General features: G+C 38.4%; 1 protein-coding gene across 8 annotated transcripts in view; it reads left to right on the top strand.

Annotated features, from left to right (window-relative positions):
- The window catches only part of LOC124711801 (diacylglycerol kinase theta), a 712647-nt gene that overhangs the window by 502849 nt on the left and 187502 nt on the right, over positions 1–22296 (top strand). For all 8 annotated transcript variants that reach the window (XM_047242070.1, XM_047242035.1, XM_047242063.1 and 5 more), the window contains 5 exons: positions 383–517; positions 18563–18695; positions 21156–21349; positions 21540–21752; positions 21869–22003. In XM_047242070.1, coding sequence (XP_047098026.1) covers positions 383–517; positions 18563–18695; positions 21156–21349; positions 21540–21752; positions 21869–22003 — 810 coding nt within the window. The remainder of the gene's footprint in view (positions 1–382; positions 518–18562; positions 18696–21155; positions 21350–21539; positions 21753–21868; positions 22004–22296) is intronic.

The raw sequence follows: 22296 nt of genomic DNA, 5'->3' as shown, positions 1-22296 counted from the left end.
TTGTTAATTTAGTGTACAAATTAAGTTTATATGATTTGGTTCTGTTTTGTTAAAGTGCAACTTGACATATTCCACATCTCTGAAGGTTCTTCTTGATGGTATCTGGTGAATGTGATGAATGAGTGCCTCAGATATGAATTGATGATTGAAGTGAGAATATAAATGGAAAGTATTTGAGGGAATGCATGTTGTTTGTTTGGTACTCAGATGATTGAAATGAGAATATAAATGGGAAGTGCTTGAGGGAATGTATGTTGTTTGTATGGTATTCAGTATGCCTATAATCATTTTTTAATAAACAGCAATGTCAGATTATGCTGAGTGTTGAATTACTGATTTTTATAAAACAGTTTTACAAACAGAATTTTAATTTTTATTACAGAAATGGTAAAAGTGTATGATGGTAACAGTTCATATCGAAGGCGCATATTCCGTGTCATCACTGTGCCAAGACAGGCTTCATTAGAACAATTCCTCACGGCAGCACTTCGAGCATTCCATATAACTAAGGATCCAGGTAATAACACAATGTGTGACTGTGGTGACATAGACTAAATTAATTTGTCAGCTTACATTTTCAATTTATCACAAGAAGGGCTTTGTCTTGCTTGCTTTTGCTGCAGAGTGCCTGGCCCACTATTGTTGCACACTTACGTCTGTTTAACTAAAATATTGCCCATCTTATAGTGAAGCTTGTAACATATATTTTCTGTGTTTAGCAGTTGTAATTCTAAAAGGAAGCTACTACGTATAATATTAGTGTAATTAAATGCGTGCAGTTTCAGAGGATAACAGTACATATGGATACCAAAAATAGCGTTCTATTATAAGTACTGTTATTAAGTGTCTGCATTCATTCTTTTATTGTCTAATATGGAGAACTCATAATTTTTGTGGCTTCCCCACCACAAATGGTACATTCTTTATCGTATATAATATTTGTCAGTGAAAGCTCTCTCCTACATACACAGTGGTACTGACTCAAATAATTGCAGCCAACTGTATGCACTATGTGATCAAAAGTATCCGTACATCCCCAAAAACATAAGTTTTTCATATTAGGTGCATTGTGCTGCCACTTGCTGCCAGGTACTCTATATCAGTGACATCAGTAGAGACACTGTGAGAGAGCAGAATGGGGCGGTCTGCAGAACTCACGGACTTCGAATGTGGTCAGGTGATTGGGTGTCACTTGTGTCATACATCTGTATGCAAGATTTCCACACTGCTAAACATCCCTGGGTCCACTGTTTCTGATGTGATAGTGAAGTGGAAACATGAAGGGGCACGTACAGCACAAAAGTGTACAGGCTGACCTCATCTGTTGACTGGCAGAGACTGCCGACAGTTGAAGAGGGTCGTAATGTGTAATAGGCAGACATCTGTCCAGACAATCACACAGGAATGCCAGACTGCATCAGGATCCACTGCAAGTACTATGACAGTTAGGCGGGACATGAGAAAACGGATTTCATGGTCTAGTGGCTGCTCATAAGGCACACATAATGCCGGTAAATGCCAAATGATGCCTGGTCTAGTGGCTGCTCATAAGGCACACATAATGCCGGTAAATGCCAAATGATGCCTTGCCTAGAGTAAGGAGTGTAAACATTTGTTGATTGAACAGTGGAAAAACGTTGTGTGGAGTGATGAATCATGGTACACAAAGTGGAAATCCAATGGCAAGGTGTAGGTTGTTCTTCTGTGTGGCACTATCACAGCACAGGCCTACATTGAATTTTAAACACCTTCTTGCTTCCCACTGTTGAAGAGCAATTCAGGGATGACAATCACATCTTTCAACATGATTGAGCACCTATTCATAATGCACGGCCTGTGGCAGATTGGTTACATGACAATAAAATCCCAGTAAAGGACTGGCGTGCGCAGAGTCCTGACCTGAATCCTATAGAACACCTTTGGGATATTTTGGAACGCTTACTTCATGCCAGGCCTCACTGACTGACATCAATACCTCACCTCAGTGCAGCACTCCATGAAGAATGGGCTGCCATTCCCCAAGAAACCTTCCTCAACTGATTGAACGTATGCCTGCGAGAGTGGAAGCTGTCGTCAAGGCTAAGGGTGAGCCAACACCATATTGAATTCCAGCATCACCAATGGAGGGCCCCACAAACTTGTAAGTCTTTTCAGCCAGGTGTCCAGATAATTTTGATCACATAGTGCATATGTTCCATATGATACTGTAATGCAGTAAGTCTGATTAAAAATATTTTGTTAAAGTCACTGAAGATGGTGGATTTTGAGCTTTCAGGGCGAGGAGTCTCACCAACAGGAACTGAAGGGTGCATGGAATACTATGGGTGTATAAGAATGAGGTGAAGGGGGAACCATTGTAAAGGGCACAGGGGATTGAGTGAGAACAGTCATTCATAATTTTCTGGCAGCGTCACACTCAAGAATCATAATATAAGTAATAATGGACCAAAGTTTTGTAATTAAAGGCCGTTTAAATGGATAATAAAGACTTATGACTAAATCAGTAAAGTCAACAACTCCATAAATATTTGTTAAATGTAACATGAAAGGGAACATACGTTTTCATTTAGAATATGTGTGCTAATTTATGTAGGAGAGTGTGCTAATTTATGTAGGAGAGTAACAGCTTTCCTCATGTACAATTTACTCATGTATGAAAGACACATGATACATACTGGAAAATGTATGCACAGAACAAAATAGAACACTAAATTAATGGAATTATATTATCATGTGTGTTGAATGAGTGCAGGATTCAGGGATGTAAACCTTCTGCTCTACATATGCATATTGCTTACACTTAATCAATCAGTGGGAAAGCAACGAGCAAAGACTTAGATTCAATTCACACTGAGGCAATACAATATGTGATATGATACACAGTGCAACAAGCAATACAACGCAGAAGCAACCTGCATTGTCAGAGCACATAGAAACAGTAGAAATGGCTTATGTGGTTCACACTTGATATGACAGCAATACAACACCAATATGCATCTCTATTGCATTGCCTGGTGCCACAGGGCATACTGGTCACTCCATGCAACTGGTATTGTACAACACATGGGGAGGGAAATTTCATGTCATATGATGTACCTAAAAAAAATTGTTTTATGTAGATGAAGCAAAGGTACATCTCTGTAGTTAGTATCTCAGAAAACTTTTACTTTTCCTGTAAAAAATTAAAAACACTGTCCTGGGTTTCATTCATGTTATCCACATCACAGTATTTTCCATTCAGTATTGAGAAAACTCTTTGGAAAAGAACTGATTTTTTCACATCTTATAGGCTGATATCACAGCTTAATAGAGAGCTGGTTTTCTTTTCACTACTGCCCAAAATTATTGTGGTACTTCAAATTAAAATATAACACTGTGCATATTTTGAAAAGTTTGCAGTGAAAAATTAAGTCACTGGCCAGTTTTCAGTTGGTGCATTTTAGGGCACATATTGCTGCATAAGAATTGTGGCTAACATATTGAAATTGTTTTTAGTGCTGGAAGAAGAACGCTACCTCTTTCCATCCTCAAGTATATACATTTTTATGTTTGACTGCAATGAATTAGATGCACCACACTTGACACTATGACCCAGTCACTCGCATTTGTGCTGTCAAATTGGAAAGAAGTCTTGACCTGTGCATTTCTTGCTGTGCTGGTTATAGTCAACATGTCGTTTACACAGGAGGACAGTTCAAAGATGATCATTTTCATTCAGCTCGTTGAAAAAAGCCCTTGTCTAATCGAGAAACCACATTATTTGGGCCCCCCACCTCTCATCTCGTTGCCCATACATGAAGGTGTTCCCCTCTTCTGGGCATGTACCACCACTTAAGGAAAATAAAGACAGCACAGCAGCTTTAATGCACTGCTGTCTGCCACAGACCCTCAGGAAGTGGAAAGTTGTTAGATGTCAGAAGAAACAAGTAATGTGGTTGACCTCTCTCCAAAAGAAATGCTGAAGCCAGCAAGAGTGATGCTAGGGAAACATTTGCTGACTGGCTGGAAACTGAGAAAACTTAATGAAATTAAAAGGCACCAGAATTCATCAGTTGATGATGCTGACTGGATGTGTTTTCAGTCAAGCTGTCTGATTTCAAGAAACATAGTGACAGGTTTAGAAGAGTTGCAAAGGCAAAATGCCTAATATTTTTGCGTGAGAAGCTGTACAAAAACAAGATGGAGATGTTGGAATTTTCCTCCATGTCCATAGGATTCCTCCATTTCAAATACATTGTCTATCCCTGCATGTAATTCACCAGCAACTGCTACAACATCAATGGTGACTGATCTAACTTCAAATCTGGCAACATTCCTTGTGAATACATCTGAAGCTGAATCACTAGTAGCTTTTAAACCTGTGCCCATTATTTATGTATGTACTTCATTGACTAAAGTACCACACTAAGTAATTTTACTAAAAATAAACTTTTGATAGTGGGATTTTTAATGACATTCACACACTTTCACCAACCTACCTTCTCAGCAGGAGAAATAGTGAGTTGAAAATTTGTGTCATTCCTTGTCAGAGTAGCTGATACTAGTGGCTCCAGAAAGTGGAAACTGTTTGGACTCATTCTGTAGAATTCGTGTTATTGTCGAGAGAGCTGACAAAACAACACAGCTGAACTAGAGCTGGTGAAACACCACAGCCAAACTGTCTGTTATTAATATTGCAGTACAGGTGCTCCCAGTACTTCCTTTCCTTTCAGTTTTTTGAACTTTAAATAATGCTATGCCATAATAACATCATCTTCAGAAAAGCTCATAATTGCAAATGAAACAGAAATGTGATTTGTGCTGACCTGCTGCTTGTAATAATGCAGGTACTTTGCGCACCATACTGCATTGCATTTTATCCCAAATGGCGCACCGATAAGCATATGTTGCACTACCTTTATTGCAACATACCGTATTGCACATCGTATCGGCTCAATGTGACCACACCTTAATGTGTGACTGGACATGTCCTCTGCCTGATCTACCTGTATAAAATGGTTTTGCATTGCTATTGTATTTATGTGTTTTAATGTGGTGTATCTGAAGCCTGCTCGCAGAACTAGTCCAGTATTTATGTAAGTAATAAGAAACTGTCTGAAAATAATGGCCAGGTATCAGGTGTTCACATACAAAACATATCATATACACTAGTGATAAATGAATTTTTCTCATTCCTCATTTGCTATTATGGTGTAAAAATTGCTAATAGTTTACATATGATAAGTTTGAACCTCTGACAACCATTTTCAACTTTGTATTATTTATTGACATTTCCTTGAATTCCTTTCTTCCATCTCATTTCTTTATACATTTCTTCTTCATCTTTGGCAAAATAGGAGCATTCAGAACCTCAAGGCAAAGATCTGTATTGTTTGGTACATAATGTATATATTAAGCTTTTACATTCCATCTTGCTCTGTTAGTTGTTAATAAAACAAAAAGGCAAAATTTCTCTATTTTTTGTATTTTGTCTTTCGTATTTTACATATATACATTTTTTTCAGTAAAATATGAGTGTCAGTTGCTTCCTTCAACAGACAATTTCATATTCATTTGACAAATGTATTTTGAATTTATCCGTACAGAGTTTTTGTGGTAACTGAAGAATGCCATTTTTACATTGTCATTATCTACTTTCTTACCTCTGACCAAAAGATCAGTAACATAAATGGACAAGAAATTAACCACCTTCATTCTACCATCAGGGAACATGTTCACAACTTTGGTAACATTTGTGATTTGTCAAGATGTGCTAGAACAAATTTTAGGATGCAGGAAATATGAATGTACAACCCCCTCTAACACAACAATTGTGCTGGTTGCCCAAATTAGTTGGATGCCAGCACTGATGTTTGTTGCAATGGCTCTGGAAGACCCAGTGACTTTCAGTTCTGTTCAGACCTGAGGATTTTGTAGGACTGAATACATGTGTGACTGCTCATGAATGTTCTGAATCAGTCCAAATTACCCTGTGGACACAAGAATGGGTCCATCACATTTATAGTTCTCACTAATTCATATCAAGAGCCATAATTTAGGGGAAAGTTAAACCCTGTTTTAAGGTAAATTGACTTCCACTGTTCCAGTCCATCATAAACACTCTTTCCTGTGATACTGGATAAATTTCACAAATTACCACTGCTGTTTTCCATGTATGTTGCCTTGGTGGAGATGGCTGTGAACAGTATGTAGAATACTATTGAGGCTATAATCTTACATTCACAACAAACAGCAGACTGCTATTTTCACAGATTTCCATACAGAAGTAAAACTAGACTTATTATGAGAGGATGTAAAATATGGCATAGTCTGGTTTTTCAGGTCTTGGCGGACATTTTGCTTTGATACTCATTGATAAACTTGTAAAGGACTGTCTGCATCTGTAATGCTTTCTGATGATACAAGCATATTAATCAAGAGCCCAAACAGCCAAACTACACACAGCTTAAATGCCAGCTAAACTGACTAGCCAGTTAACAGTGAACAACTTAAATCTTAATCTAACAGAAATATACATCATACAGTATCGAACAAATAACTATTATTGACAAGTACTGGAAATGGATTATTGGACACTAAATGAAATCTTGAATGTAAAATTACTTGATATTCAAATGAATAACATACCAAAGGTAATTGAAACACTGATCAACTAATCAAAAATCTCAGTATGATGAAAACGTTCAGTCTTCTGGTAAACCTTCCGGGATGTAAGGTCGTGGTCCATGAAACTCTTCAGCTCCTAACATTTCGTCCAGAGCTGCGCTGGACATCTTCAGAGGGGTGTTTCTCCTCCGGTGAGTCTTGCCGACTGACGGGTCGGATGTCTGAGAGCGACTTATGTATCGTAGAAAGTGGGCGTGACCAGAGTTACACGTGATATGCAGAGATAACCTTTGTCAGAGATAACCTTTGTCTCTGACAAAGGTTATCTCTGCATATCACGTGTAACTCTGGTCACGCCCACTTTCTACGATACATAAGTCGCTCTCAGACATCCGACCCGTCAGTCGGCAAGACTCACCGGAGGAGAAACACCCCTCTGAAGGTGTCCAGTGCAGCTCTGGACGAAATGTTAGGAGCTGAAGAGTTTCATGGACCACGACCTTACATCCCGGAAGGTTTACCAGAAGATATGTCATCCGGTCGTGAAAGCTTTCATACTATGAACGTTCAGTCTCTTTCATTCTTTTGACTGGAAAACAAGAATGCTAACATATTTTGTGTACTTTCATGATGTTTAACATTTGTCATGGTTGGAAACCTGAGGAGATTTTATTCAGTTATGTCACTGCGAGACCATACACTCAAAGTTTCATTTATCAAAGCATATAGTGAGAATATTATTTAAAGTAGCTAACTGCATCTTGCAGAAGCAGTATTTTATTTCAGCAGAATGTTGTTGTTGTTGTTGTTGTTGTGGTCTTCAGTCCTGAGACTGGTTTGATGCAGCTCTCCATGCTACTCTATCCTGCACAAGCTTCTTCATCTCCCAGTACCTACTGCAACCTACATCCTTCTGAATCTGCTTGGTGTATTCATCTCTTGGTCTCCCTCTACGATTTTTACCCTCCATGCTGCCCTCCAATACTAAATTGGTGATCCCTTGATGCCTACCAACTGATCCCTTCTTCTAGTCAAGTTGTGCCACAAACTTCTCTTCTCCCCAATCCTATTCAACACCTCCTCATTAGTTATGTGATCTACCCATCTAATCTTCAGCATTCTTCTGTAGCACCACATTTCGAAAGCTTCTATTCTCTTCTTGTCTAAACTATTTTTCATCCATGTTTCACTTCCATTCATGGCTACACTCCATACAAATACTTTCAGAAACGACTTCCTGACACTTAAATCTATACTCGATGTTAACAAATTTCTCTTCTTCAGAAATGCTTTCCTTGCCATTGCCAGTCTACATTTTATATCCTCTCTACTTCGACCATCATCAGTTATTTTGCTCCCCAAATAGCAAAACTCCTTTACTACTTTAAGTGTCTCATTTCCTAATCTAATACCCTCAACATCACCCGACATAATTCGACTACATTCCATTATCCTCGTTTTGCTTTTGTTGATGTTCATCTTATATCCTCCCTTCAAGACACTATCCATTCCGTTCAACTGCTCTTCCAAGTCCTTTGCTGTCTCTGACAGAATTACAATGTCATCAGCGAACCTCAAAGTTTTTATTTCTTCTCCATGGATTTTAATACCTACTCCGAATTTTTCTTTTGTTTCCTTCACTGCTTGCTCAACATACAGATTGAATAACATCGGGGAGAGGCTACAACCCTGTCTCACTCCCTTCCCAACCACTGCTTCCCTTTCATGCCCCTCAACTCTTATAACTGCCATTTGGTTTCTATACAAATTGTAAATAGCCTTTCGCTCCCTATATTTTACCCCTGCCACCTTCAGAATTTGAAAGAGAGTATTCCAGTCAACATTGTCAAAAGCTTTCTCTAAGTCTACAAATGCTAGAAACATAGGTTTGCCTTTCCTTAATTTAGCTTCTAAGATAAGCCATAGGGTCAGTATTGCCTCATGTGTTGCAATATTTCTACGGAATCCAAACTGATCTTCCCCAAGGTCGGCTTCTACCAGTTTTTGCATTCATCTGTAAAGAATTAGTCTGTTAATATTTTGCAGCCATGACTTATTAAACTGATTATTCGGTAATTTTCACATCTGTCAACACCTGCTTTCTTTGGGATTGAAATTATTGTATTCTTCTTGAAGTCTGAGGGTATTTCACCTGTCTCATACATCTTGCTCACCAGATGGTAGAGTTGTGTCAGTACTGGCTCTCCCAAGGCCGTCAGTAGTTCTAATGGAATGTTGTCTACTCCCGGGGCCTTGTTTCGACTCAGGTCTTTCAGTGCTCTGTCAAACTCTTCACGCAGTATCATATCTCCCATTTCATCTTCATCTACATCCTCTTCCATTTCCATAATATTGTCCTCAAGTACATCGCCCTTGTATAGACCCTCTATATACTCCTTCCACCTTTCTGCTTTCCCTTCTTTGTTTAGAACTGGGTTTCCATATGAGCTCTTGATCTTCATACAAGTGGTTCTCTTTTCTCCAAAAGTCTCTTTAATTTTCCCGTAGGCAGTATCTATCTTACCCCTAATGAGATAAGCCTCTACATCCTTACATTTATTCAGCAGAATAAAAGATAAAAAGTATTTTACAAGTACTGACAGTACAATAATTCCATCAAGCTCATGTTTTTGTTATATGTATTTTTCTGCTATCAGTTTCAAGTATGGCTCATTGTCAGGTGGTATCTTTATAAAATCAAACTGCAAGAAACATACAGAGTCCATCAATGGATTAATAAATAAATTATCTTATACATTGACAATATGCAAAGTGTTTCATTCCTTAGGCACTCCATATTCTTCCAGGAGATGGTACTGGTCAAAACTTATGAATAAAATTCTAATAAACATGTGTCCAGAAACATGTACTAGTTGTGGTATGGACCAGTACAGAGTAGAATAAACTGTCTCCCTGTTGACATTCATTACACATTTCTTATTGGCTGTGTTTCTCTCTCTGTGCTCAATCCTCTGACTGTAACGTATAACACTTGCAGCTGTCTCCTACATCTGCCATTCCATACGTACCATTTTGAGGTTGGGATAGCATCTAAACAAGATTAGTGACAAATTAATGGATACTTTTTATCACCAATTTTTGCATAAGAAATGACTGAGATTATTAGAGTTCATTACTCCTACAGACAGAGATCAGGTGTAAATTATGAATGACAGTCCGCCTCCATAGTGTAGCGGAGCGTTACCGCCTACCACACCAAGGGGCCCGGGTTCGATTCCCGGCTGGGGCAGGAGATTTTCTCCGCTCAGGGACTGAGTGTTGTGTTGTCCTCATCATCATTTCATCCCCATCTCTGGCGCGCAAGTCGCCCAATGTGGCGTCGAATGCAATAAGCACTTGCCCTCAGCGGCCGAACGCCCCCGAATGGGGGACTCCCAGCCCACAATGCCGTGCGCTTATTTCCATTTCGTATGAATGACAGAGCACAACTCCCTTTCCTGTACCTTTTACAGTGGTATCCCACACAAACGTGTAATGAATTATGGCTCAGTTGTCAAGAAGCTCCATTAGTGAGGATTCCCAATTTATCTGATCTTGTTGTTGTTGTTGTGGTCTTCAGTCCTGAGACTCGTTTGATGCAGCTCTCCATGCTACTCTATCCTGTGCAAGCTTCTTCATCTCCCAGTACCTACTGCAGCCTACATCCTTCTGAATCTGCTTAGTGTATTCATCTCTTGGTCTCCCTCTACAATTTTTACCCTCCACGCTGCCCTCCCATACTAAATTGATGATCCCTCGATGTCTGATCTTAGTATCTTATATTTATGGGTTTGGAGATATTTAAAACCATTGATGTATTCCACACTCACAATCAGTGCACGGCATGCTACAGGAGCGTGTGTCCCATACATGTGATCAAATCTGAGGGCAGCCTTGATTCTTTAAGAAGAAGAGCTCAAGGATGTGATAACTACATCGAACAGATGACTATTATAATACAAAATGTTCCCATGGCATCACTGATCCTTGCTACCTGGGTTCTCAGGCCATTGTTGCTCCTTTAGGTGGATTGCTAAAGTGCAGAAGGCAACTAGCATCACACGTGGGTTGGGAGCAAGGCTTACTATTTGCATTATTGTACCCAGAATTGATCATGTTCCTCTGCTTTGGAGCCAAGTCTAAGATATGAACCAAAAGTTCAGATGATTGTGTGATGATTTTAGATGCTGATTTCTCAATCTCTGATATAAGTGGAGGATTGAAGAGCTCCCTTGATAGGTCAGATGTGCACTATACGAAGGAAGTTACTACTTGGGTAGTGGGATATCTCTGGTATGTATGAGGGGGCTTTTACGCTAGAGGAAACCCTTCATAAGGTCAGTGATGAATTACTGGCTGTAATTCAAAGAATCTGAAGCACATTAGAGAAACATTTTTCCTCTCAGATCAGTATGAGAAACTGTAATTTAGTATTAGTAAATATCACTCATGATATTATCAGCAGGGCACAGTGGTAACCTGGCCTCGGCAGGAACTAATTTAGTCACGTGACCACAGTCCAGTTCAAGGTAGCATGCACCACACAGTATGAGCATGAAACATGATCATGAAAAGCTGCCATGGAGAATACCTTCATGGGAAGCAAATGGCAGTTTTCTGTTAACATCATTAAGCTTACTGCCAATGAGAGTGAGATAGATGTGACAGCAGCAAAGAGGTGCAATCGAAGGTGCAAGTAACTGTTTGCAGGCAAAACTTAATAAGTCAATGGTGTGCAAATTACTGAAGGAGAAACATGATGCCAACCAATTTTATTATACACTGACAGAAAAAAAAATCGCCACACCAAGAAGGAATTGTGCAACATAAATGGAAGTTGGTGGGCATGTTTTTACATCTCAAAGAAGATGTCTATTAAAATTTGGTGCCAGTCACATAAAAATGGCACTAGTAGCACCACTATGAGGATGCAAAGCAGATTTGCTTTAAATAAGTGATGTAATGGACTTGAGCATTAGTTACCTCAGGTTGGACATGGTGAGTTGATATTAGTCAAGAGTGTCTTTAAGACCACAAAGACCCCATTATAAGCACCTCAGTGAGTTTGATCAAGGTCATATAATTGAGCAGCAAGAAGATGGATGTTCCTTCGGTGTGATGTCTGACAGACAACAGTAATAGTTTCAAAAACAAATTGAAATCATACATCCTTGACAACTCCTTCTATACCATAGATGAATTGTTCAATATGAGTAAATAAATGTGGAGATATAATATATGCATTTTGTGCCATTTAAGGGAATGGGATAGATAATAGAAATATTTAGGTATAACACTATAATGTAAAAAAAACTTGTTTCCTGTGCGCATTTCTTGTGCATTTGACATGTTCCACATCATAACGGTTTTCCATGCTATTGATCAATGGAGCACATAACTAACTAACTAACTAAGTAACTGATACTACAGACAGACTTGGCAGAAATATAGACACTGTACCTGACTGCTGGCAGCAGTGATCACGATTATTATGGTCACAAGAAGACCAGGCTCTGGACGGCCACTTGGCACTGCTGAGAGGAAGTACCATTATTACATTTGAAGTATGGCTCTGGTGCATCGTGCTGCATCTGCAGCAGCTGTTTGAGTAGTAGTTGGCACCATGTGACACAAGAAACTGTTACAAATCATTTGCTTCAAGGACAGCTCCGAGCCAGATGCCCTGTAACATGTGTCCCACTGACCCAAAACAACTGCCATTTGTGACTTCAGTGGTGCCAGACAAGAGCTTATTGGAGGGCAGGGTGTAGGTTTGTGTCATTTTATTGATGAAAGTTAGTTCCATCTCAGTGCCAGTGATGGCCATGCATTGTTTAGAAGGAGGCCAGCTGAGGACCACAACCAACCTGTCTACAAGCTGGACACACTGGACCCATACCTGAACTTATGGTCTTGGTTCAATTTTATATGACAGTAGCAACACTCTCGTTTTTATGGCAGTTTGGTGATTCGACGTGTTGTGCTGCCATTCATGAACAGCATTCCAGGTTTTTTTCCCCAACAGGATAACACTTACCCACATACCACTGTTGTAACCCTACATGTCGACAAAGCGTCGACATGTTCCTTGATCTTGTCGATCACCAGATCTGTCTCCATTCGAGCATGTATGTGACATCATCGGATGACAACTCCAGTGTCATCCACAGCCAGCATTGACTGTCTCTGTATTGGCTGACCAAGTGCAACAGGCATTGAACTCTGTCCCACAAACTGACATCCAGCACCTGTACAGCACAATGCCTGCATGTTTGCATGCTTGCCTTCAACATTATGGTGGTTACACTGGTTATTAATTTACCAACATTTCACATTTGCAATGGTTTATCTCACATTCACATTAATTTGTGATCTTGCAGTGTTAATCACTTAATAAATATGTTACCTAGATAAATGTATTCCTGAAATTTCATTACTCTACATTACTTACATTTTGATATTGTGATATTTTTCCATCAGTGTATTTTCAACTTTCTTGTCTGCCAAGGTATCTGTCCTCCAGTAGTCATGATACACACCCTTTCAAATCTAACGTCACAGCAGTAAAAGCTAATAACACAGCACTGGAAATAAACTGACTGCAAGGTCTAGTGAAGAGCGGTTTTGTTTAGTAATGCCAATGCCCCAGGTTCAACTCCTGATGACCACATAATATTTTTTGTGGTAGACAGTTTTGGAAAAAGGTTCACACAACCTTGCGAGTCCAACTGTATTACTAGACAGCAATTTCTGTGATCTCTATCATCTTGAAGAAATGGACAGAAAAATTAAAAATAATTAGAGGCAAGAAAAGCCAAACTGTTGGCATTAATTAAGGAAAATCAGACTCCACCTCTTTTTTCCACTGACAGAATTTTGTGAGAAAATGGCTCCCTACCTATTGCCAGCATACCATCTAGACCTCAATCCTATACAACTGGTCTGGACTCTTGCAAGGAATAAGTCGTAGTCATAACATGTCAAGCATCTCATTCTTTTTACTTGAAAAAGTAACAGATGATGCCTTCGCTGCTAATAAGTAAACATGTGATGTCTTGCTTGGTGAATGCTTTTCGACATAACAGTACTTCAGAGACTTGATTCAAGTGGCTTTTCAATTGCCCTCATAAGGCTGAATGGGCCTCCTCCTAGATATTTTTGTCATGATGCTAGGCACAACCAGTATTGCGGCCAGTAAGAACAGAAGTTTATTGATCCACATTCAAGTAAACAACAAACATAGAAACACATGGTGGCTCTTATTCTGAAATACCTGTAGTTCTTAGGGAGTTACATTTTACCTAAAACTCCCTCAGGTTTCCCTGGAAAAATCAGGGAAATCTGAGGGAATTTCAGGAATTTCATAAAATCTCAGGGAATTCTCTATGTTTAACCTAGCATCAGAATTTAATTTTATTGAGTTTTATAAATCACAAATTTTAAAATAATTAATACACTGAAGTGTGTTAACTGTATAAACATTATTCCAAAAAAAAAAAAAAAAAAATTGATGTTTAAAAAACTGCAGTCCAACTACTGGTTATGGCTGCTATATCTCAGTCGAGAGGAAACAAAAGTTGTCACTGTGAGAAGCTGACTCAGTCCCCCTGCCCCCCTCCCCTTCACTCCCTGCTTGATGTTAATTTATCAGGCACTTCTTAAGACACCATCTTGCTCCCCATGCATGGAATTACCAGGGATTTTTTTTTCCAGTTCTGTTAGCCACCCTTGTTAACAGTACAATCAGTAGTAGAACAAAATCCGAGGGGTGGGGTGGGGGGGGGGGGGGGGGGGGCACTGGCTGTGCTGTGTTTAGGTGACATGATGACCCTATATTACAGTAGGTGACATGACAGATGTTGTGCAGTGTGCACTAGTCTTGTGACCCACTGCAGGTGATCTCTGGTGGCCAGCCTGCACAGCTGCTGCTGGCGGACTATTTGAAGTGTATCGTGCTGGCAGCATTGTGCCACGGCGCATGTCAAGGTGTTGCATATAGACTTACAGCACTCTCTGCCACAAAGAAATTTGAAGTGATTAATGGGAATCAAACTAGAACATTGTTGGCACTAGCCTAAACTTCTAGCCACTAGACCACTCAGTCAGTTTGCTTTAGCTGCTGTGGTATTAGCATTTACTGTTGTGAAATGACATTAGAAGACTTGAAAGGCCATGTATCATGCCAAAAAAGTGTGTGATGACTATTGCGGGAGAGATATTATGATGGGCAAGGAAACTGAAAATATAATAAAATTAGTCAGCATAGATTCTAATTAAGAGTCAGCAATATAATTCATGACTGAAACAGCAGATGATGAATTAACAGATACTGCTGTGGAAAATAATGACATCACTGGGGAAGGTAGTTCCTTGGATACTGCCTGCAAAACATCACGAGCATCACAGATGCGATATTCTGTACATCATGTTTCTATTCGTGTTCTAAATGGCCACTTCATTCAGTGCCTTATAGAGACACGAAGAAAATGAAAGCCCACTTGTAAGACTACAGGAGTATACACTGTTACTACTTCTCCTCCGTGCTTCTCGGATATAAATATGATGGTGCTGCTACTGTGACAAGATTACTAGTTTTGTTTGCCAAGTAATAGGGTCCCAGAATCAGTCTCACTTTTTAAAGGCAATAATGCCCACAATGTACTTAGAATAAAAAGCTGGATGAAACAGGAAGTGGATAACAGTAAAATCCTGAATTTAGATGTGAATATATATCACAAGGATAGGCTGGACCATAATGGTGGCAAAGTATCTGTCACCATAAACAGTTGAATAGTATCTTTTGAGACTATTACATATTCCAAATGTGAAATAATCTGGGTGGGGGTAAGCATCAAAGGTGGATCAAACATGGTAATCAGATGCTTTTATATGATCAGGAACTGTAGTGGCAGAATTCTTCAGAGAAAACTCTGAGAATATCAAAGGTTTGTTTCCTGGTAATGTTTTTGTAATAGGGGGAAACTTCGATTTGCCAACTATATAATGTGAGAACATAGAAAACTGGTGCCAGAGATATGGATTTGTGTGATACTGTTCTGAATGATTTTTGAAAAATACTTCAAGCAGTTAGAGGGCAAAATTTGAGGTGTTCTGGTAACTTACAGATCCAAACTTTCCTAAATAGTTAATGTAGAGGAAGGAATCAGTGACCATATGACCATTGTAGCATCCATCATTAAAAATGTTAAAGGAATTTTAAGGAAGATAAGAAAATATTTTTACTTAGCAGGAGTGACAGTCAACAAACTACAGAGTACCTTAACTGTCAACATGCCCAACAAACTCCAATGGCCAAGTACTGAGGATAGCAGTGCAACATATTACTTCCCCGCACATATACTTCACTACATGACCATGATCAGAACATCAGAGGAATTAGAGCTCATACAGAGACTTAGAGACTTCATTCTTTCCATGAATCATTCTCGAATGGAACGGGCTTGGGGATAATGTTAATCGTACCGGAAGTACCTTCCACTACACACCACGAGGTGACTCATGGAATACAGATACGAATATACACAAGTATATGTTACTGACCTTATGTTTGTGAGACTTCTTTTTCTAGTTTGCAGTTAACATAAAGTAAAAGTATCTCAGAAATGCTTGTTCTGAGACTTAATTTGTTGGCATGATGGTGCATTTCATATTGGTGCATTATTCCATAAATATTAATGATATGGATGCTATATGTGTGACTTTATATGCTAGGAGCACTACTGTCATATCACATGACGAGGTGGCACATGAACTTAGGTAAGTGTGTGAATTAGGCCTGTGGGTCATTAAAGGTTACCCATGCCTGGCTTATAGTGTTGTCTGTGGTGAGAGGACATGATCTTTAGGTATAATGAGAGATAGTGGCGTGCATATGACATTGTATTCAGTGTTGTTGAGTACAGTGACAGTAAAAAGTAGTGACCTGTTAACAGAAATAAGAACTGAAAATGTTGACAACAGAAATTAATATATGAAAGTATCTTTATGCTGGTCAATTTCATGGAAGTTTAGTTATTACATTGTGTGTTTCTGTTCTACAGGATTAAAAAATGATGCAAGATCATTTTGTTTTTATAATAGTGTTTCAAACTGTTGGAAATGATGAGTTACTTTGTGTTGTGTCTACCTTCATTTGGACTTAGAGACTTAAAAATAAAGTTACAGAAATACCTATGTAACTAGTTTTGTTCATGTAAAGGTAATCCAAAAGAATGAGCCTGTAAAATTGTAATTTTTTAATGTATGTATGAGAGATTAATACAATACAGCAATGGGGTGGGTGTGTTAAGGTGACGTGTATTGTTGTTAAAGGGAGCTGTGCTGGGGCTCTACCTGTCTTGCATGAAAGTTTTGTTTCTGTGTGGCAGAGTTCAAGTCAGATATCATAATCAAATATTAATCGTAGTGTCTCAGAAGTAAAAAATTTAATTTTGTTGCACAAGAGGCTGAATCAGCTATGTGAGTTATGAAAATAAAAATAAAATCTTTAAGGTAGAAATGAGGAGTTACACTGTCATCATTATTTCATCTTTCCATTTTTCCATGTCATCTCAGTAGGCTACGAAAGGTACACTTATAAACAAATGCAAAACCACAGACTGTGCTGTATAAATATGAATGCTGTAGGTGTAGGTGATTATACACCGGTGTGTAAGACTTAAGGTTGAAAGTAACTTTTGTATGGTGTTTCACTGGCAGGTAATGACTCCATAACACACGGACCATACATAGAACAACTCCAGTATAGTACTCAAGGTAACTGAAAGAAATGCACAATGAGATGAACAGATATTACACTTTTATTCAAAGACAATAGCCACACTGAAGTCATCATGATTCATAGTGTTCCTGGGGACATTATTTATCCTTATGTGGCCAGATGTGGGAACACTTAATGCTCCCTGGAACATTGTCAAACTTAATCGTTTTGGTGGTCCATGTCTGAAGGTGTGGGGAAGCATAATGTTGCATGGGTTTACTGACCTCCAAATCACTAAACATAGTACACTTGCCAATCAGCATTATTGTGAAACTGTACTCCTTCCCCACGTACATCTTTTCAGGATACATTTGGCCCTGACTTAATTTCTACGTATGACAATGTGCAACTGCATTGTATAGTGCAGGTGGGGGAGCTCTTGGAATGAGACAATATTTGGCTAATGGACTGACCTTCCTGTTCCCTCAACTTAAATCCCATTTAGCATGTGGAAGATGTGTTGTGGAGATGTACTGCAGCACATCCACAAGCACTAAATACCATCCAATAGTTGTCAATGGCCCTGGTGGATGAATGGAATGCTCTACCGCAAGAAATCCTTACCGACCGTCTGACCGATGTGGGAGCATGTTTTAGAGCATAATATTCTGTCTGTGGTGATCAGATACATTATTAAGAACAGTGTTCCACCTTTTGTAGTGTCCAGGTGACCATCATGAAATGTGATGACCTCAATATAATAATTGTCTTTGAATAAAAAGGTCATTCTGTTCATCTCACTGCATATTTCCTTCAGTTACCTTCTGTACTGTATTGTAGCAGTTCTTTCTATGTATTCTCCAAGTTTCATCGAACTATGTTACTTGGCGGTGACAAATCATGCAAAAGTTACTTTTGTCCTTACGTTTTGCACACCAGAGTAATTTTGAACAATTTGGAATCCAACATGCATTGATGCATTGCAAAATTCATAAGGTTGAGAGATCTTCAGTTATTATATATATTTGTCTATTTTATTTGAGTCAGTTATTTCCATCTGCTTCAATGTGAAGTGGTTGAGCTTTACAATGGTTGAGCTCTACAGTCTACATGTGGAATACATTTATTGATATTTTTTGTTATTTGTGTGTAGTCATAGCTATAATACCTTTGGAGTCAATCCATCTGTTTTGTGTTAACATTACTAACAAAACTTATACATTTTTTACTTTTCAGCAAATTTTTATCTGACGGATATATACGCTACAGAAGAATCAAGACTTGCTGAAACTCCTCTGTCAGACTCTCATCCTGTGACAAATCTGCACCGCAAAGAAGGAAAGCGCCCTGCTGTTTTTTTACGTTTCAGGTGCTTTATTTCTCAGGTTTACATAATGCTAACATACATTGCTCAATACCTGTATTCTTTTTTATGGCTCTTTTTCCTCCAGAACCACGCACGACATCTATGACTACATATAAGTGACAGACAAATATAAGAGGGACAGATGGAAAGAAGTAAGTAAACTGTTTATTATTTCAAAAGTAATTACTATAACTGTTAATAAATTTATCCCACTGTGAGACAAGATGGCCAAATGCCTTCATGGAAAAATGTTTGTGGTTGCCTACAGAACCACAGCTGTACCCAGGCATCCACAGTGGCACTTTGCAAAAACTGAAGCATGCATTGAAGTCCAAGTACCCAGGAATGTTGCTGGATGGCATCAGTCTGTTGCAGGATAGTGCCCATCCAAATTTTGCTAAGGTTATTTTAGAGTACACTGGAGAAGTTTCACTGGGAAGCCATTACACATCTTCCAAACAGCCCATGCAATTTCCTTATTTTTGGAACCCTGCAGAAGAACATTCATGACCATTGATTTGCTTGAGGCACAGAGGTGCGTGCCTGTGTGCAACCATGGTTCCATGGACCACCACAAACATTTTCATGAAGGCATTAACTGTCTTGTCTCACAGAGGGAATCATATTATCAGTTATGGTGATTACTTTTGAAATAATAAACAGATAACTTACTTTTTTTCCGTATGTCTTGTTTTCATTTGACTGCCCCTTATAGTACATAGAACTCTTTTAATTTATTTCATTATTTTTTATTACTTGCAGAAGTGGAAGGCTGGTCACTACTCATTGATAAAACTTTGAAGATGAATATATAACTTCACATATATTCTGAAACATGATAAATTTCAGTTAAGCAACAGTTATTTACTGTCAGCTGTGATAGTTTTATACAGCCCACGTCCAGTGGCACTGATTGCTAAATTTTTGAATTCTTTCTTGTATTTTGCTTAGGAAAATTATTGTCTTTACTGATTTTACAGATGAGGACTATGTGGATACATATCTTATCATTCTTTTCATAAATATTTCTGGGTCTACTGTAATGATATTGACAGAATTTCTCAGTTTAGTTTTCCTATCTTTGTATGCCATATTTTAACCTTGTTCTGTACATGCTCCAGCTATATTTCATGCCAATCTCTGGTTTTAGCTGAGTTTTGAGAAGATCTGTAAGCTCTTTGGATATTCCATAATGAATCTTCCACCTGTCAGTGGAATGTGTGTGGTGTTTGGAAACTTCATGACAGATTAAAACTGTGTTCTGGTTTGGAACTCTAATCTGGAACCTATGCAGGCATGACTTGAGAGACACCCTCACTTCAGTTCTGACAGTACCTCTCTCCTACATTCCCACCTTCACAGGAGCTCTTCTGTATACTTTTCTAGACCAGCAGTATTCCATTCTTTCAGGAATGCTAGTCCAGAATGGTGCACAGGAAAGCTTATGAGTTTAGAAAGTGGGAGAGCGATACTGGCAGAACTGAAGCTGTGAAAGCAAATAACTCAGTCAGTAGGAACACTGACTGCAAAAACCTTCACATAATTTTAATTTTTTGAGAAGAATATTTAGATTTTATTAATCCCAGCCCAAGTAATTCTAATTTTATCTTTTTGTGTATATTTTCTTAAGGGTGGCACCAGAATGCCAGGACTATATAGTTTACTCACCTCTCACCCTTTTCACACACTTTTGCTCTTCTTTCTCTTACTGACATATTTATGACCTTCAGCAATAATGCTTTTGTCGACCTTTATAAAAACACCTCAGCAAAATACTATGTTCTTTGAAATTCACTTTTTTTCTTGTTCCGAGATGTATTTGTCTCCTAGACTTCTGTTGTAGGGCATTCTTAAATCTTATGTTCCATGGTACCATTATTGCTTCAGTCACAGTGAAAGTATATTTCCACTTGTCACGGATACATACACTTTTGTGTTTCATTTAGGTAACATAAATTTGAATGTAGATGTTTTGCTAAAACAAAGTAGAAGAAAAAACATAGGACAAAATTAATAAAACCGTGAATGTGTGTACACTATGATAGCTGATCTGCAGTATTCAGTGCACTGCCTTATCTGTTTGTCTACCTTATTTTTATCTGCTCTATGCTCTTGATTGGTAGTCTTCTTTTATACAGACAAAAAAAGTAGGTCCTAGACATAGTAATATAATATTTGTGTATTCAAAGTCAACAGAAGGAAATCTTGAGTAGTTCTCCTTGTAATCGCAAGCAATTTTTCTTTCACCAATTTACAGGAAACTGATTTTGCCATTGAAAACTTAGAGTTGAAATTCCATGCATTCTTGTATTCTTGCAGTGGGCCATAAAGCCCAATCTGCACCTTTGACTGCTTTCTGGATGAGTTTTGGAAATTTTGTTAATTCCTCCTCATAATGCATTTAAATGAGAAAACATACAGCTGAAATTGAATTCTATGTGCTTTATCTTATTTGATTTACAGAGACCGAGATAATGACAGTGGTGAAGTGAAAGTTTATCCAGGGAAACTGCAGGTTTCAGAGGCCTATTGCACTATTCCTGTAAATGCAGAAACTACAATTGATGATCTCATCCGTGAATCGCTTGGTCGCTTTGGACTTGATAATTCTAAAGCAGAAGATTATCGTCTTAGCCAGATTCTGCTGGACAGGGGAGGTAGGAAATCTCTCTCTCTCTCTCTCTCTCTCTCTCTCTCTCTCTCTCTCTCTCTCTCTGTGTGTGTGTGTGTGTGTGTGTGTGTGTGTGTGTGTGTGTGTGTGTGTGTGTGTATTTTTATTGTGGCAATGCTTAAATAACCAAGAAGTAATTACTTATGGCAAATCCTGTTAATACTTGTCTTTTTCAGTTACGGAACATGTTCTTTCAAGAGATGATAAGCCCTGGGAAATAGTGAAGCAGTTGGGTAAAGATTCTATCCGGCAAATGGAACTCATGAGGTTCTACTTACAACTGAAGCAAGATCCACATGGTCCAAATCTTGCTCTGTTTGTTGGAAATTTGCCACCAAATATTTCACAGAGAAATTATGAGAATATGCTAACTGAATTTCTTGGGAAAGGTTGGCTCATAAACGATATTTCATCATCAATTTTTACTTATTTATTTCTTCATCATTTCCTAATAAAGAATTATCTATGTTTCTTCATGAACCTCTTATTCATTTACCTATTTCAGAAAATAAATTTTCTTCAATTGGGCCAATTTATTATGAATATGGCTCCATGGTTATTACTTATGAAGATGCAGACAAAGCAGTTCGTGCTTTATATATCCTTCGGGAATCAAAGTTTGAAGACAAACACCTTCTTGGTAAGTGCTCCTAACATCTCAGTTGTATAGCTAATATTATTCCTTGACCTTATGTTAGTATCTATTTTATTACTACTCAGTGAACACATAATACTCATTTCTGTTACATTTTCTGAAGTTATAATGATAATGAAATGTTGGATGAGAAATTCATAGAGCTCCAGTGGTCAAAAAGGGAAGTTTTGGGGATTAGGTCACCAAGCTATTTGATAACAGAGAATTTCAAAAGTTCAATTCTCAGAAAAGCTATAATGTGGTTGCAACTTAGAGTTAATAATTTTATAAGGCTGTTA

Source organism: Schistocerca piceifrons, chromosome 1 (assembly GCF_021461385.2).
Source record: "Schistocerca piceifrons isolate TAMUIC-IGC-003096 chromosome 1, iqSchPice1.1, whole genome shotgun sequence".
NCBI classification, from domain to species: Eukaryota; Metazoa; Arthropoda; class Insecta; order Orthoptera; family Acrididae; genus Schistocerca; species Schistocerca piceifrons.
Note: the sequence above shows the minus strand (reverse complement) of the source record. Positions and strands in the feature narration are given on the sequence as shown.